This window comes from Numida meleagris, chromosome 4 (assembly GCF_002078875.1).
Source record: "Numida meleagris isolate 19003 breed g44 Domestic line chromosome 4, NumMel1.0, whole genome shotgun sequence".
Classification (NCBI taxonomy): domain Eukaryota; kingdom Metazoa; phylum Chordata; class Aves; order Galliformes; family Numididae; genus Numida; species Numida meleagris.
The window spans coordinates 54702378-54720885 of record NC_034412.1 but is presented as its reverse complement, the minus strand read 5'-3'; the positions used below and the strand labels follow the sequence as shown (position 1 = coordinate 54720885).

Here is an 18508-nt window from a genome sequence, read left to right as displayed (position 1 = left end):
GGCTTTATTTAGTTTATCTGTATTGGAATGGATGGAATACTCCGTATATTTTAAGATTAAACATATTGCCCATAGTTCTTGGCTTCTCTTTTTTGTTTCTTTAAAGACTTTTCTTTACAAATAGGACTGCATTTGGATATGAATAGTGCACTGCACTATAATAATTAAGTGCTGTGATATGCAGCACTGCATTACTGAGTAATTGAGTCACCATAACTATTGATTTAAGGCCAAAGGCAGAGCTGTGATTTCTCTCAGTAAGGGGAGGTATCAGACCCTGCAGGTATGTCTTCTGGAATAGTTCACTCAAAATGAAAAAAAAAAACATTCTTATTAATTTAGTAGAAATTCATGTATTACTGCGTCCTCTGAATTAGTTTGAAAATGTATGCTCAAAACTCAGCAAGCCTACTGCAGTTAAGATTATTCAATTCAGACACTTCAATAATTTGTGTGTTTGGTTGTTAGCAAATGTATTGGTTATTAAAACTCCTTGAGAATTAAGATGGCTTACCATCCATATTAATAAGCTCTTAAAATGATGTCTACCAGTTTTCATCATAGATGCGCAGACTGTTTAAGGTGGAGGAATTCTCCACAGCAAGTGTGCTATATAACTGTTAAGTATTTTAAGACATGGCTTTCGTGTCCTGTAGTAGTGCAGGATCACTTGGGTGTCTAATCTCCCAAAGTTCTACTGCAAGTGAAGGGAATTACTCAGGTCTACAGTGCAGCTTTCTTGTAAATCCAAGTCTTTGCTGGGGTAGCTGCCTCCGGTGGACCTATGGTGATTTCCCCTAGCTGCAAATTTCTCCATTTCAGAAGACAGGTTTTTCGTTCCTTGATGGATTCCAATCCTTTGAGAGCCTCAAACTTAGCATAGTATAAGGCAACAGACTCAGCAGGGTGTGAGGGCCAACTCTGCAACATAGATATCTATAGAAACTCCTTCATTTCTCTGCTTTGTGTGTTAATCTGCTTTGCGCACTTCGGAAACATCCAGCACTGTTTTTCAAAGGGAACAATTTAGTTTTGTAGGTGAGGAAATTAAGGTGAGTCACAGTATTGATTTTTCATACTCAAGGGTATGAATTTCCAGAAAGTGTCGTCTAACAACCATTGCACTAGAACTGCCGACAAAATAGCAGAACAATCGGTATATGGTTGGCCACAGTGCTGCTTTGTTTACTGATGTGTGCAGTTTGTTTTTCTTTTCTGGAGATCTCTTCTGTGGAATCTTTAAATGATCCATGTGTACTGATAGTTGGAGTTCCTGAGTTTCCTACACACCAATCTGCTGGGAATGTGTGCATCACAGCCAGATAAGAAGGGCAAAGCATCAAGACAGTAGCTTCTTGGTCTGAAACCAGCTTGGGTTGGAAGTAACAAAGACTTTCTGCATGCTGTGTGCTTCTTGCAGGCTTTTGGAAAGGTATTGATTGCTAGAGTCTGATTGCTAGTCGACGTGCTGCTAGAACAGGTACAGATGGTGCTGGTAACCATCACTCCATCTGTTTGCTTAGCATAGAGGTCAAGACTGAAAGAGGAGTGGAAACCAGCATTTCTTCTCTGCTAAGAGTAAGGTGAGATTAGTAGGGTGCAGTGGAGATGTTCACGTTACTGATGCTCTTGAACTGTTGTCTGAAGATTCACTCTCTGTTGCTAGTCTTGCAATTATTTTCTAGAGGGAAAAACAAACAAGTGAAAAAAACAATTTTTATATACTATCTAAAGTGTTACTGCATGCCAAAGATTTGTGTAATTTATGGAGTTTTGTTTTGACGACGAAGAAAAATCAATAGTAATATCCCAAAGAAACAACTACTTAATCAAGCTAGGTAAGCGGTGATTTTGACTAAATATTGGCCTGTGTGTCTGTTGAACAAGGGCACAAACAATACTGCACAAGTACTGAGCTATACAATGCAGCATATGTAAATTAAAGTATTAGGCAAAGGTAAGGTGTCAAAAGAACTGGTTTTGTTTTGTTGTTTGTGGTGGTTTTTTCCCAAACAGTCCAATTTGTTTTTTAAAAAGCTAGACTTGAGCTAAAATAGTCATTTCAATACCATTTAGTTTTGGTTTGATTTTTTTTTTTTCCGGAGAAGACTTGAAAAATAACAGAAATGTGAGGATATGGTGTTAATGTTTAACATATAACTTCCATTTTAAGTCGCTTCCATTTAGAGTGCTTTGCAAAGTATTTGGTGAATCAAAGTGGAACTTATTTAGACAGAATTCTCATGGGTACATGCATACTCCTGGTGGGTCTGAAATTTCACTGTGTCTAGCTTCTGAGCTCTGCCAAACTGTTTATATAATGTGTAGATATAATAGCCTCTAGAAGACAGGCTGCAATATTGAAGTTAATGGATGGTACTGAACTTTCACAGTGTTAAAAGTCAAGCCACGTATTTAAGTGTCTACTACATAAGGTACATAGGCTTTGGAGATTTGCTTTAAAGTCTCTGTTGCTGTTCCTCAAATATTTTTTTTGTCTGCAAGTGTCTTTTCAGGACCCAATTGTGGGAATTTTCCAAGAATGTTGACTATTTACTATTCTAAAACAACAGGATCCTGTGTTCTACTGGAAGCTAAAACTATATATTTTTTTTGCCATGAGAGCTATATTTCCCATGTTACAACTGTCACAGCTTACCTAAGCAGGTACTTAGTGTCAAAAGAGAGACTTAAAATAAAATCCATCAGGGTTGCAGGGTGAATTACAGCTATCTCTCAGCCTGCTCATTTCCTTTGGGAAGCTGTTATGGAAGCTTGAAAGGTATCTCAGGAAGAAATTGATGTTGCATCTGTTTTTCTTTTTTTTTTTAATATAGAACAGTCTGAACTAGTAAAGACACGCTGGTTTTAGTAATTCAGATTAAAAATGTTCTCTACAAGGCAGACTTCCCACGTCGTTTCTTGACAGCTTTCCAAAGTGAGCTACATCCAGCTGACATGGTAGCTATTAGCAGTGGAATGATCTTTTTTTTTTTATTGGATTTTTGCTGGAATATGATATCCAGCTCCTGTTCTCCACTCCACATGCTCAAATCATGCTGGCACTGACATACTCTGATGTCAGTCACTAAATCTTGGTTGTTTTACAAACATGTCTGCAATTTGGAGGTGTGTTTTTCCTACACTTTGTGTTTACGTTTTGTATGAACCACGTGGGGGGAAAAAGAGACGACCATGGTGTGCTACCTGTGAACAGCCTGTCTCACATAATTTGTCTGGCACGACATAGATTACCAGAACGCAGCGCAGAAAGTCATTCCTCCACAGCTACATATTTTTCCTTCCTACAGCTTTGCTTCCTGCCCCACCTCTTTGAAACCAGAAACTTAGAAATTTCTGCAATGAGTGGTAAGGACCCTGTGAACAACACACTGCCATCCTTCACTGTTGAAGGTCTATCCTGTATATGAGGCAGTGATCCCATGAAAAAAAAGAAAGTGCATTTATTTAATAAAAGGTCATTGCTAGAGGGCATGTGGTCCTACTTCATTTTATTTCATTGTAGTCTTCTGACTCCCAGCACCACTCTCTCATGACTTATTATGGTGCCTATCCAGTGCTTTTTTCCTGTGTCTTTAGACGGCACTGGATCTGGAATGCCAGTAGCAGGCCTTGGCATGAGCCCTTTTGATATATCAAAAACTTGACTTTCACATGTGTTATATAAGAGACCATGTCTTTAGCTCTTTCGTTCCTGCCATACGATCACTCAGCTTTTGTGTGCAGTGCATCATTCAGGTTCCTGGATGCAGGGTCACAGATATAAGTAATCCATCTCTGAGATGGTCTGCAATGCAGTTCTGGGTATTAGCCCCTCACAAGATCTTGTGTGGTTGCATTTAATGGAGAGAATTGAGTGGAGTGGCACCGTGTCCCATGATCCTGCTGTGGGACGTCTCTGATACAGACTGCCTTTCTGTTGGATGGTGTACCAGGTTCCTTCTCTTGCCTCTCCTCTACTTCTTCCTCTGTATGCATAGCCAACTTGATCAGCCTGTAAAACAAAAGCAGAGAAACAGAAAATAAGTTCTACCAGAATGAGGCAAGTTACCTCTCCTCTTACCAAGGAGTCTCCAGACTCCTGCAGATAGGTGGATTTGCCAAGTCCTGTTTTATATTCTGACTGTTCTCAACCATTTTCATGAAAAATTCTGCAGTTCAGAAAAAAATTGGCTTGCTTTCCAGTTTCTGAATCTGTATGGAGCAATCAATCCATGTTTTCACAAGCTTTTTCTTTGCAGTTGTTAAGCCTAGAAACTTTGACAGAGGTTGAGATTCTAGTAATCAACTTGTCTCAAGGAACTGGGGAGATGAATTAAAATCCACTTTTGCAAGATTTGTGGTCAAACTGTGTTGGTGACTCTATAAACCTTTACAATTGAGTGTGTTTTTCTTTTGCTACAGCAGCAAAAATGAAAATTAATACCATATAAGTCTATAGGTCTGTTTGTACTATAGATATGATGTACAGGTTTTATTCAGATGAATGTTGAATATCTTCTGGAATAATTTATTGAAATTTCACATATAATATCAAGAGTATTGTTTAAATATTGTGAAAACGACGCTTTTATAAAGGATGCGTATTTGAGCGAAAGACTTAGGTGCAGATACCTGACACAAGGCAATTTCGTCATAGCCAAGAGTAATTATGAATATATGTGTATCTACACATACATATATATTTATGTATGTCATGTATAATAAAATATTTGGAGTCACAATTTACTTACTCTTATTATTCCCTAAGCTTTTATGAGTTTTTTCTGCTGATATGTATTTTATGTCGCGTTTGTAGACATATCAAAAGTCTCCAGTGCCCCAGGGCTTATCTGCAACAACAAAAAACTTGTGTGGAAGATGCAAGCCAAGGAATCATACGTAGAAACGAGAGAGCAAAAAGAATAGGATTTTTGTTGAAAGCAGACATATCCTGACAGTGTGTGTATTTGCTTGATTCAGAACAGGTGCTTTCTTAGTTGAATAATAATAGCTTTTAAAAAATCATTTAACTAGAAAATATTTTATTTCATGAAAAAAACCGCAGCTCCACATAGTCAATCCAAAACAGGTATTCCAGAATAACTGTGCAGACAAGCCTTTGCTGCATCTCCTTATTTGCTACATTAAACTACAGTCTAATTTTGATGAAGTACTGTAGACCACATTTGTGGATGTGAAAGGTGCATGTGTAGGGGAGGGCTGTATAATAAATATATATACATTTATCTTCATATATATTTTTAAATTATATAGGTATATTTATACACCTTTTTATATACCTAGCTGTGTGCACATGTGTGTGTATCTCAGAGGCATGGCTAGGTAGTGTGTGGTTGCCTAGGGATAAATGTGAGCCAGGACACATCTGTTTTTCCAAGCTAATTTTCTGGGGAATGAGGGAGGGTGGAAAGCACATCTGTTTCTGTTGAAAATAAAAATGCTATTCTGAAAGCTAATTGTTCTAAAAATCTGTGTCATTGTTAAAATTCCCTATAGCATTTTTTTCTTACTTTTGAGATTTAAGAGGTGTATGTTGTCTTAAATTGTATTGGTGTAGGGGCTCCATACCAATGAACTGTATATTCTTTTATCCCATCTCAGATATAAAGTCATTCACAGTACCTAGGTAAAGCAAGTCAAAAAGGGGCAGCTTGGGGCTGGGCTACAAGTCAGTCTCAAAAGAATCTGTTCTAGCCTCAGTTTATCTGTGATCCTTGTGTACTCTGTGGTAATAGATTTGTTAGGGTCTACACTCCCAGCCTGCATGTGGATGAAGGGCTTCACAGCCTTGGAGTCTATGCCATGAATTTGTTGTAATTAAGTGGAATGATGGAGGAAAGAAGATGGACTAAGTCCTTCTAAGCAGCTCCTCCTCTCTTACTGAATACATGCCTCAGTGGTAAAAATAAGCATCGTATGTCAGATGCAGACAATTTTGTACTCTTCAGCTACTCCATATTTTTGTCAAACACTTGAAATCAAAGCCTTCCCCCAGAATTAATGGCTATTGCTGGGTTTGGGTAGTATGGTTCTATGAAAAAGATGCAATTGCCACTATAACAAAAGGTGAAAAAGCAAATATGGTAATTTATGTGACCTGCTTCGAGCAGAAGTGCCAATGCAATGCTTACATTAAGAGGAGAAGAGCATTTTAAAATACTCCCAACTGTGTTTTGCTTTTGAAAGACCATTTTGTTTCTGTAGTTCCCAGGGAAGTGGTGGAGTCACCATCTCTGGAGGTGTTCAAAAACTGTGGAGATGTGGCACTGAGGGATATGGTGGGGACGGGCTGATGGTTGAGCTTGATGATTTTAGTGGTCTTTTCCAACCTTAGTGATTCTGTGTCAGAAACAGAGACATGCTGTGGTACTTTTTTATACTGTGTGATCCCATCTTATTTCATCAGTCAAGGATGGCAAAGTGGATAGCATAATTATCTGTCCCCTGAATTCGTAAATATATAAATGACTCGGCTTCATTTCTACCTCTGGTGTCACCTAATACCCTGCATAGCCCTAGGTGATATATTCTGCATACAATGTAAAACTGCTCTACCTGCTCAGATTCTGTTAAGAGCTTTTAAATTTTTTCTTAAACATTTCATATATTTCAGTGAGTATCTCTTCACCTGTTCTTGTTTTCAGATAATATTCAAAGTGTAGTCCATTGTGTCTAGGAAGAGAACATGTGCTTCTGAAGACTGGGAAGAGATTTACTCTGTAGTCATTTTCTCTGTATTGATCTCTAAAAATCAGGAAATCTCACTTGTTAGGTCTTGGAGGTATCCTGAAAAGCACACTAAGTTTATTGGAAATACTTTTTTCCTTCCGTACCTGATCTGTTTCCCCTTGATGACTAGATTCCCACAGGGGACAGCTTCTTGCTTTATGCTGTTTGTGTTGTGTAGAGAAAACAAGTCAGATGGGCAGATTTGAGCACAGCCATTTAATATTTTATGCACATTAATTAAACGCTGCGGTCTAGATTTGGCTGTCTATTCACAGAGCATCCAGAGATTGAGTAGTGATGTTTCTCCTATTACAATTTCGAGAGTTGAGTCCTTCCCTTCAAAGAGCTTGCTGTGGTTATGTTTGAGTTGAATGTAGGGCCTCAGTCTGTGGACTCTATGCATTTCATTTCTGCATATGGTTGACTCCAGGTAATGCTGTAGATGCCATTTCTATCCTCCGTGTCACTTCCCTCTCAAAATTATTGCATCTGAGAGTTACTGGGAAGCCAATCATTCTGTTTTCTTGCTGTTTTTCTCTTTTGAATGTGATACTCAAATTCATTGTGGCCTCTGTGGTCCGAATTCTCACCCTAGCATCACCTTGTCCCACCAGGCTGTGTGCTGGATTTTGTGATTCTGGTAGATTTGAAGAAGGATTTGTTGCTCATTTAAATTCCTTCAGCTTCTCAATGCATGAACTATTTTTGCCTGCCTAATTGTATTTCAGTCCTCAAGATTTTGTGATTCTTGTGATTTTTCCTTTAGCCTGTAAATTCAGATTTTTGAATAATTCCTTCTTAAGTCTAGTAATCTCTTTCAGTTTGCTGTTTAATCACACTGACTTCTTCATGAAGCATTTCCTATTAGAAGGTGCATTAGCACTGTTTGTATCATTGTCTCTGTTAGTCTTCACACCGTCTGTAATAAAGAAATAAAATTATCGTAGCTACCCTTTTTAGCTTATTTTTTGCCAAACTTCCTAATTATTACATAGCTCTCCTTTCTGAGATTTGCGTGGCCATGCTTAATTACTTTATTAGTCTTTCCCAAACCTCTTCTGTTTTACGCCTTCGCTGCTTCTCTGTTTTTTCTCAGCACATCAGTTATCAGTTGCTAACATAACCCCATCACTGACTTCATAGTTTAGATGGAAAATTTAGTAATCAGTTTAACGCTAAATGAAAAGAACTGCAAATACTTACGTGCAAGGAGAATTGTATTTACAGAACCATTTCTAAAACTGTAAAATAAGTTGACGGAACAGGGAGGAGATGAACTGTAAAAGGTGAGGAGAGTGCCAAAATATGGCATTGTACTTAGTGCTGAATGTCAGTGATGGACAGGAAAATGAGGTTATTTGATTAGTCTTTCTAAGTAATATAATACACTTCTGCTTATAAATGGTACTCAGTTCTTACAGATGGAATTCTTTAGAATATTCTTTTTCTAATAACCATAACTTTTTAATTTCAAAGCGTATTAAAATGAAGTGCAAGACAGATTCTCTATTTTGCAAGGCTGTATTAGTTCAACACAGTTGAACACACTGTTAGGGAACAGTGAAGTCTACTTGACTGGATTATAAATGCATTAAACTCTAAAACTTGTTAATTATCGCAGTAATGAGAAAAGAACTTTTTTGTATCTAATTTTGTGAATTATTTTAGACTTCTTGTTTTAATTTGATCTAAAATATGAAATATAATTTTTTTCACTCTTAGAAATGGAGCTGGAATGCAATTAATTTGCTAATATTGTTCTTAACAGAGTTCATTCTTACCCCACATTCAATAAAATGAATAAAAAGTGCTGTCTTGAATGTCCTGTTGGCAGAATGTCCCGTCAAGGCAACGTATTTTTAGAGATATTTTTCCTTTCCTATTTCTGCAGTTAAGGCTGAAATGTTTATAGTTGGAGGATAGAGAAGCAAAGTAAATACATAAAGTCAGAGTGGGAGAAGTGGTAAAAGCAGTGATATGTCAAAAGAAAATGAAATAAATGGTTGATTGCAGTAGAAAGATTTTGATAGCAAGCAGACAAAGAAGAGATTGAAACAGCAAAAAAAATGTGGAGTATTGGTTCTGTGATGTTCCAGTGTGCAACCCTTTCACATTTTGTAAATGCTGCATACAGCTTTCCAGAGTCATGTGGTATGGCTGCTTGAAGAAGATGCTCTCATTAACAGTTGTTCTGCATTCAGGGTGTTCCTTCAGAAAAAGAGAAGAGCAGTGTGAACAAGTAGCTAAAGAACAAGATTATATAGCTTCTGACTGGTTGACAGGGCAGGTAAAAATGTTTGTATTTGTTCTGAAACAGGGAAGAAAGTTGTCCCATTATACTGTCCTGGAGTGGTAAGCTCTTGCAGTTGCAGTTTTACAGGCAGAAGGCTAAGGTTGTGGGCTGTACTAGCTGGCACTAAGATGCTTTCAAAAAAAGCAGGAACTTGGCCATCCTTGCCCAGTAGCTCAGACCAGCAATAGTATCAGTTGTTCTCCTCTGTGCACTAAACTTAAATCACAGCTTCCAATGTGTGATTACTTATAACAAATAACAGCTCCAGCTGTTGAAGTGAGAATCCTTCATGCCTGTGTGTCTGGTCCACCAGACCAGGTATTTGTTCTCTAGCTGCTCCTTCAAGTACTAGATGTTTGAATATGCTCTGATGACTTGAGTAAATGACATTGCAGGGGCAGTTTCTTTTAGCCTCTGCCTTGGCAAGAGCCAGCATGTCACCTCAGACTTATCCATTTTTGACTTAACATTTCTAACAGATTCCAAATGATGAAGCAACAAAAATGGCCTTCCTAGATGCAGTGATTCTGCAAGTAATTCCCATAGAGAGTTCTGCCTTATTTCTCAGAGTATACATGTCCTTTCAGTGTTAAAAACACTGTTTTCATTATTATCAGTGGTAATAACATTATCATCTCCTTCAGAAGAGAGTAATAGAGTTGTTGGTTCATCGGCTTCTGTAGCTCAGCAAGCCGCTGCTTCCTCAGCTGCCAGCATCTGCCACAGAAGTGTATGCTTCTCTGCTAATCCATTTCAAAGTCCTCTCTCCATGTTTTGCTGTGTGTTTGTCACTGGCTGCTGCCACAGATACATTCTGAGCTTCTGAATCTGGAAAAACTGCAAATGCTGATTCACCGTAGAAGCTCCCAAATTTGTTTTTCATAATACATTTTCGTTCCCCATTTAAATCTTCATTTGCACATGGAAATGGAACAGATTCTCCGAAGAAACCAGTTTTCTGAGAATCGTGCTAGTTTTTGAAGAATGTTGTTTAGCTTTTCTGACACATCTGTTGAACTGGTCTAGTAAATGTGTAGTGGTTTCAGATATGTGCAATACAGGACAGTTTCAAGAATTGAGGGCTTTTGCTTTTTAATTCTCAATTTATGCTGGCATCAGGAATCACAAGTGCCCCATTTGCAGTGCGCTAGGATCAGAGGTCAGAGTGGTGGTACCCATTCAAAGATTCAAGTGTCTCTTCCAAACATTCACCGTTACCCCTTTGGTCCCTGCTTCCAGGTCAGATCTTTGAATATTCACTCTGAAAGTAATGGCAGCAACTTAGTATGGAGGTGTTAGGGAACTAAGATTCTTAATTAACCTTCAGAAAGCTGAGGTGTCTTTTATCTCTTTGCCTTATCTGCTTTTTCTCATGGCTCATTTTCTCCTGGGCTCTCATTTAGTCCTGATGCCTTTCTTGTAGGCAATTATGATCCTTGAGGTCTGACTTTTTCCTTTTCTCTGAAGTAATCAAAAACTAGAGTTTTCTCTTTTGTATGGCTACTGTTAAGAGAGTAGCTTCCAAAGGTATCTACTTGGAGTAAGGATTTGCCATGCTGCTGTCAAGGATAATACTCTCCATAATTTTGAAAGTTAAGTGTCAGTGGAGAAACTTGCTGGGCAGGTAGACTGTGCTTCACTTGTGACATTTAGTAAGGCTCTCTGCAGATGAAGCTTTCTTTTGCTGCGTAGTGCTGCAGTGCTGACGTGGTTTCTCTTGTCTATGAAAATATGTCCTTGCCCTTTACCCTCCTGTGGTTCTGGGGATATCTTGCTTGCCTCCACTTACTGCCTCCTCTGTGCTGGTGCTGTGCTGTTTCTGTGCTAGCAGGTAGAGTTTTTGAGCAGAAAAGTGAAAGCAGCCATTTCTCATTCCTCCTTCTGTTAACCTCTAAGAGGCAGAGGAATTGTTATTCTTTCTTGTGTTTTCCCCTGTGCAAGGTGATGCTTGTCATCTTTTCTCTTTTCGACTACCCCAGGAATCTATGTAATTGAAAAAGCTCTGCTCATAAATCTTCTGCCTCTTTCTTGCCAATACTTATCTCATACACATTCTGATACTTCGAAATGCTTTGGGAACGTATGCCATTCATGATACATGCTTTGTTCCACAAGCCAGGTGGTACAACACCTGAATACATTTCTGAAAGTATTCAGTTTCAGGGAGAATTTCTTTACAATGGGGATATCTTTCTTTGTTTCGTCAGCTCAAAACAGTGGATCACTTTTTTCAGAGATCATTTCCTGTTATGTCAGAAAGAATGAATTCTAAATTAAGATACTCTGTGATTTGCAGATTCTGAGCTGGTGACCACTCAGTTCATTTTCTTGGCACCAGCTTAGTTATTTCTAGAGTTTAAACTTCATGTAGCTAGTTCATCAGGAGGCTGACATACACCGCTCCCTGAAAAACAAGGTCTGTGTATTTGTCCTTGAAGACATGAAATTAAAGAACATGACCAGGGAAGCTGCACTATTTGGGTGGCTGAAATTTAAAAGCCATGTGACTGTTGAACAGAAGAACAGCTCCTTCTCTGCTCATCAAGAGCATCATTCTCTTGCTGAGGTTAAGAACCCTTTTTTTTCTGCACTATTTCTTGTGCAAGAGCATTATAGTATGAATATTAAATAATTATTCTGAGTTATTTGAAGTATATATTTCTAGAAGAGCTTTTTCTTGTATGTGTTAAGTGCAGTCTTAGTACCACGCAAACAAATGAAAATGAGCCATTTTTCCAAGAAAGTTTTATAAGCCTAAAATGAAGCCTAAAAATGAAGGTGCAAGGTGGGCCCGCTGGTAAAATTAAAATGGAAGACATGCTGTGCCAAGGGGATATCTAAGCAGCAAAGGAAAACTCTGATCATTTGTATTGTGGAAAAGTTCAGGAATGTCTCTTCTAGATTGCAGTGTTGTTGCAACTTGTTTTCTCATCCCATTAATCAGAATGATAAAATAGCAACAGGAGCTATGTATCTGGAATGTGTTCTTGATGCACATTCGTGACTGATGCAGTTCATTTCTGAGAAATCTATAAGACAGCAGCATCAAGGAGATGCAGGCTGTTTTGATTGGAAAGAATGTATCATAAATTCTAACTTAGTGCCAAGAGTTGTTTGCTTGCCTCAAAGGTTTCTCCTTAGCTTGCCTGAGTCAGATAGTAATTTTGCCAGGAGTCAGGACATCTTTCACTGTAGTCACTTTTATGCAAACTGTGAAGCAAAGATACGTCCTGTGATTAGAAACCTTTCTACTGCTCTCAATTCAGAGCAGGCGAAGCACTGTTTTGAGGGAACTTCTAAGGCCAACTACAGAAGCTTAAGACATTATTGCTGCTGTTCTGCATAGGCCATGTGGTCTGATTTGAATAAAGGTTTTGTTTGGCAGAAGTTAGATGGGAATTTGCTCCATGCCTGCGTTTTCCAAGTTACCAAACTTCAGGATAGATTATAAACAAGGTAAGAAAGGCATATAAAGTAAAGTGTATGTCAAAGATTATTTTAATCTCTCCTTCTCTCTTTACTTTTTTTTCTTTACATCTTTTGTTAGCAGGGTATTACAGAAGAGCTCAAAACAAACAAGTGTCCTTAGACATCTTCTGCAAAGTCATACTTATTTTTCTGTTTAAGAACCAGGCTTACTAGCGCACATGTGTTTGGAGACCTCCTGAACACGAGTGTAGCCGTAATACTTCAGGGCCAGAACTGGCCTTGGGGACTTCTGATATACTGTGTTGCCTCTACCTTGTAAAAAAAAAAAAAAAAAACCTTTCTCATAGAAGATGAAATTCAAGTGATGGTGATTTTAAATCACTGAATCTTATTGTAAATTAGATGTAAGGCAAAACAAGTATGCGGTAAGAAGATTCTTGTTTGTTGATTTTTATAGCCTTTGGGATAACAACTTGTGAATGAGGGGATCACACTAATTAAGATTGTTATTGGATAGTGTAATACAGAGATTCTGCTGGCAGAGAGCAAGAGCAGGCAAGAACAAGCATGACTAGCTCTTAGAACAGTTATGTAGCTGTTACTGATCATGCATGATGCAACATCATTTCATAAGGTCCTTCAGTTTAATGTCACTCATAAAGTGGGCTATCCAAAATTTCTCTGAACCTGAAAATACAGCTTTGTTCTGAGGCTGAGGGGGCACATTAGCATCTGAAAGCTACTGAAAACTCTTTAGTAAGATAAGCAGGGAAACTAGCGGTGCTTGGAGCCAGCATTGCCATGTTGCTTGTGGACTGTTTGTCAAAACTGGTTTTCTGAGTTTCGTGGAGGTAGTAGCTCAGTGGCCTGCAGATGTGGTGATTCGTTGGTGCCTCCTTTGATTTGATGCAGGTGGGCAGGGAACAGTATGACAAAAGGCAGCTGACTTAGAGCAGCTCATCAAACCAGCTGTTAGTAAGAAAGCAGTGTGAAAAGCATGTAAGGCTCAATGGGAATAATATCAGGCTGTTGTACATACACTGTTTAAATCTAAAATTGCTTTTCTCATATTCCCAGGCAATACATTTTCAAAAAGACTGCAGGCAAAAAATTGCTTGAGTATAAATTGCAGGAATGCAAGCTGACAGTGATTGCTATCTTGTGTACAGGGATCTTACTTGAAATGCACAGTACCTGTTTTGACTCTATTACGGATGCCATAAAACTTTAAAGTAATGTGAGCGTATTACATGAGAGTCTACTTTACTTAATAAAAGTGTAGTTGTACTCTTTTTAATTACACTAGAATGTAAGAGAATGTGATTGGCTTGGTAATTGTGAATGTGATTCTTAAAAGGTAAATGCCCTCTGGGGATTCTTATTAGTAAGTCTCTTGCCAGGTATTGCAAGAAGTGAGAGGAAGGGTTAATTGACACCTTTTAGTATTAAATGATTATGTTGATATAGCTGGCAGGTGCAGTAAGTATACAGCACTGTTGCTTGTGATAACTAGTTTCTACTAGCCAGCAATGTGCCCTTGCAGCCTGGAAAGCCAATTGCATACTGGGCTGCTTCAAAAAAAAAAAGTGGCCAAGCAAGGCAAGGGAGGTGATCCTCCCCCTGTGCTCTTTGCTGGTGAGACCTCACCTGGAGTACTGCATCCAGATTTGGAGTCCTCAGTACAGAAGAGACATGGACCTGTTGGAGCTTGTCCAGAGGAGGGCCACAAAAATGATCTCATGGGTGGAACACTTCCCCTATGAGGGCAGGTGGAAAGAGCTGGGGCTCTTCAGCCTGGGGAAAAGAAGGCTTTGGGAGACCTGAGAAGAGAGGCTGTAAAAAAGAAGGAGACAGACTCTAGCAGGATCTGTTGTGATAGGACAAGGGGAATTGGTTTCAAACTAAAAGAGAAGAGATTAAGATTGGATCTATGGAAGAACGTTTTTACAATAAGAGTGGTGAGGCACTGGCACAGGTTGCCCAGAGAGGTGATGGATGCCCCATTCCTGCAGACACTCAAGGTCAGGCTGGACGGAGCTCTGAGAACTCTGATATAGCTGTAGGCATCTCTGTTCATTGCAGGGGAGTTGGACCAGATGATGTTTAAAGGTCCCTTCCAACCAAACGATTCTATGATTCTACTTTTCTAGCACTATGGAAACACTGCATTGGCTTCAAACAGCAATATCTTTATTAACATCATTTACTTTTGGGATGGGAGGTGGGGAAGACTAATAATCCCTGCATGTTGACTAGTTCATGTAGCATGACATTGTTTTAGATACTTCATTCCTGTGATTAGCATGCAGATTTTAGCACGGGATAAGCACTTTAAACTATTAAATCTGTCCATCCCATTAATGAATGTTCTCTCTCATGGGAAAGGAAAGGATGCCCTTAAAATATCACTAAGGTAGATACTTTCCTGCTTCCTCCTTCCTGAAGCATATGAAAGTGAATATCAACAGAGGCTTGTGGACTGGCAGATTTCAGTCCCACCTCCAGGAGAGTGCAGGAAGCAGCAGTTATCTCCTTTTTGTAGAGGCAGCACAGCACATAACTTCATTGAAGCTGCCGTGGATCAGACCAAGTATCAGGTGGTTGGCTGCAGCTCAATAACTCCTGGTGTGTTGGGGAAGACATGATTTGTTCATGGGTCTGTGGTGTCCGTAAGACCTTTCTCAGGGAGAAGGAAGTAGCTCACATTCCTGAAAGGTGGGGTTGCAAGTTGACAGAAGATTTGGGATGGCATTGCTTTGCTTCACGTGACATCCAAGGCAACTGTCGGAATAAACAGTATGTGAAATATTTTGTTAACGTTAACAGTGGCATAACTTTTATCTGCATTTTCATTAGTGTTTATGATATGCAGGAACCAGCTATTTTATAATGGTAGCGGATGTGAAAGAATTTAGTACCTTCTAGATCATTCCAGACTGTTAAGTCAGTACTAGAAACCTTTCTGGAACAGAGTAACAGATCCTAACAACTTGAAAAGCCAAACAGCTACAGATTTGATTAGTTTTGGTGGTGGCTTTTTGTACTTTGCAGACACATTAAGGATCTTCAAGTCAGGAGTGTTAGAGATGCTTATTTTGAGTGTCTGTAGCAAATAGCATAGATAATTCTGAAGGTAATTATTATAGAAGCTTGCATAACTGCTTTCTCAAACTGAGTTACCTTGAAGTGTTACTTAAAGACATCCTGTGCTGTCATTACTGACAGTAAAAGCTGTGTTATCACTCTGGCACACAGAACACTTGGTATGTGTCCAATTAGGTGCTCTTTCTGGAGCAAAGTAGGAAGGTAAAACATTCAGACTACACCAAAGTATGGTCATATTAAATGCGTATTAATTCCTGGAAATCACTTCCATTTATGAATATATAGCTCTTGCTGCTGCTTCCCACAGATGAGACCATTTGTCTGGATTTTTTTTTTTAAATCTGTATAACAGTGAGAATATGATATCTCACCTGTAATACTGTTTAATGATGTTTTAGTGTCTACAGTAAATCTGTACTTGGCTAAGTATTGTCAGATATATGTCTTTGTGTTTTAATGGAATAGGAGTGCTTTGTATTATTGTATACTGCAAAACAAATAGTAAGAAAAATCCCTTTAAACTAGTCTGCTTCTCAGCCTTAGGAAGGAGCAAAAAGCATCAGCTGGTCATGCAAGTAATTTGTTCCTTGAGTCAGCACACAAAACTTGTTTCATAATGAAAACTTAAAATAATAGAATGTTGGAAATCATTACTGTCAACTTAAAAAGCTTTCATTTTCAATTATTAGTAATAAGATATGGAGAAAAATGTTACTGTTACTCTGTTACAATGCTGTAAGATGCATTAATACTGAAGATGTACATTCTGCAGGAAACTGCAAATTGCATGCGGTTTGCTCTGTGTCTTAGCATAGTACACTAGCAAGGTGCTGCAACTTGTTTGGTGCAGAGCTGAATATAAACGCTCCTGCAATGGGATAATTTTGTTCTGCAGTCTGATTCTTATGCACTTACTGCAGGAAGACTACGTACAAGCAGTTTTGTAATCTGTGAGTATGCAGCTTGAACTGCATACATTTGCTCATGAAGCTTTAAAAAAACCTTAACTATGACATTTAGAAATAAAACTAAATTCTAGCAATAATTTAAAAAAAATTGAAAAAAAACACAACAAAGAACAGGTTGGACCGCTATTTAAAATAATTTGACATGCTGAGTTTGTTAATGCCATAAGAGAGATGTAGATTCTTCCCCACCTTAAGGAACATGGATTTGGTTTGACAGCAGGCTGAACATGCTTGTGCTATGTATTTGTTGACTTGCCCAATGGCAGAAGGGAAGCTTAAATCAGCCTGATCCCATGTGCAAGAGAAACAAAGAGTGCTTAAATAGTAGGAAGTGAAACACAGAAATCTGTGGCTCCCATTCTTCATCTTGTTTTGTCTTCTTTTACAGTCCACTCCTTTACACCTAGCAGCAGGCTATAACAGAGTATGAATAGTCCAACTTCTGCTTCAGCACGGTGCAGATGTTCACGCAAAGGACAAAGGGTATGTAAAGTGACTTGATTTATAATCCATTTGCAGTAATAGTTTGCTATTAACCAAGATAATAAGTTATTTCTCTGTTTAATGTTGCAACGTAATCTCAAATAGTTGGCTGAGAATGTGACATTTGCTTTAAAAATATGTGTTTCATGGTGAGTAATCTTTTGTTATGCCCCAGTAACAGCATAGCTTTGACTGCCCTTGTTTTAAGTTTTCTATTACACTTTTAATTTTTTTCAGTCCTTTTTCCTTGCATCCTTGCAAAGACTTTGCTGTGGTATCATGGACTGGTACTGTAATTTTAGCAAAAGTAGTAGGGAGAAGATGCATGGGCTTGGTGGGGAAAAAAAAGTGCTTTGAAAAATTTATCTGTAATCTAGATTTCTTTATAATCTAGTTATCTTGTTGCATATGTATATATGGTTGTATTTCCAAATAACATCAGTGGTACTCATGGTCTCAGAACTACAGGTCCTTAGAGACCTACCTTGATTAACACTGCAAGCAAAAAGCAAAATATAGTAGAAGCTGAACTTCCATTTTTGCAGCAAGAACTCTAATGAAGTAAATTACAACAAAAGTAGCGCAGCAGTCAGAAATCTGGAGCTACGTGTTGTACATTGTTAGCTGTATGATTCTGAAATATGAAGTGAATTCTCACAGTGGTCAGATAGGACTGAGAAAGCTTAGAATCATAGAATCATAGAATTAGCTAGGTTGGAAAAGACCTACAAGATCACCTAGTCCAACCATCCACCTACCACCAATAACCCCACTAAACCATGTCTCTCAACGCTATATCTAAATGTTTCTTGAACACCTCCAGGGACGGTGACTCCACCACCTCCCTGGGCAGCCCGTTCCAGCCTGACCACTCTTTCAGAAAAGTAGTATTTCCTGATGTCCAGCCTAAATCTCCCCTGGCGCAACTTGAAGCCATTCCCCCTCATCCTGTCACTAGTTATTAGAGAGAAGAGGCCGACCCCCAGCTCACTACAACCTCCCTTCAGGTAGTTATAGAGAGAGATGAGGTCTCCCCTGAGCCTCCTCTTCTCCAGACTGAACAATCCCAGCTTCCTCAGCCGCTCCTCATAAGGCCTGTGCTCCAGACCCCTCACCAGCTTTGTTGCCCTCCTCTGAACACACTCCAGGGCCTCAATGTCTTTTTTGCAGTGAGGGGCCCAAAACTGGACACAGTCCTCGAGGTGGGGCCTCACTAGGGCTGAGTACAGAGGGAGAATGACTTGCCTACTCCTACTGGCAACACTATTTCTGATACAAGCCAGGATGCCATTGGCCTTCTTGGCCACCTGGGCACACTGCTGGCTCATGCTCAGCCGAGCATCAGCTAATACCCCCAGGTCTGTTTCCTCCACACAACTTTCCAGCCACTCTGCCCCAAGCCTGTAGCGTTGCCTGGGGTTGTTGCAGCCAAAGTGCAGGACCCTGCACTTGGTCTTGTTGAACCTCATCCCATTGG

The 18508-nt window shown here is 39.1% G+C and overlaps 1 protein-coding gene across 1 annotated transcript in view; it reads left to right on the top strand.

The window, feature by feature from the left end:
* TNKS (tankyrase) overlaps positions 1-18508 on the top strand; it is a 110191-nt gene that overhangs the window by 55588 nt on the left and 36095 nt on the right. The window contains 1 exon segment of the mRNA XM_021393773.1: positions 16937-17031. Within this exon segment, the coding sequence (XP_021249448.1) occupies positions 16937-17031 (95 nt within the window).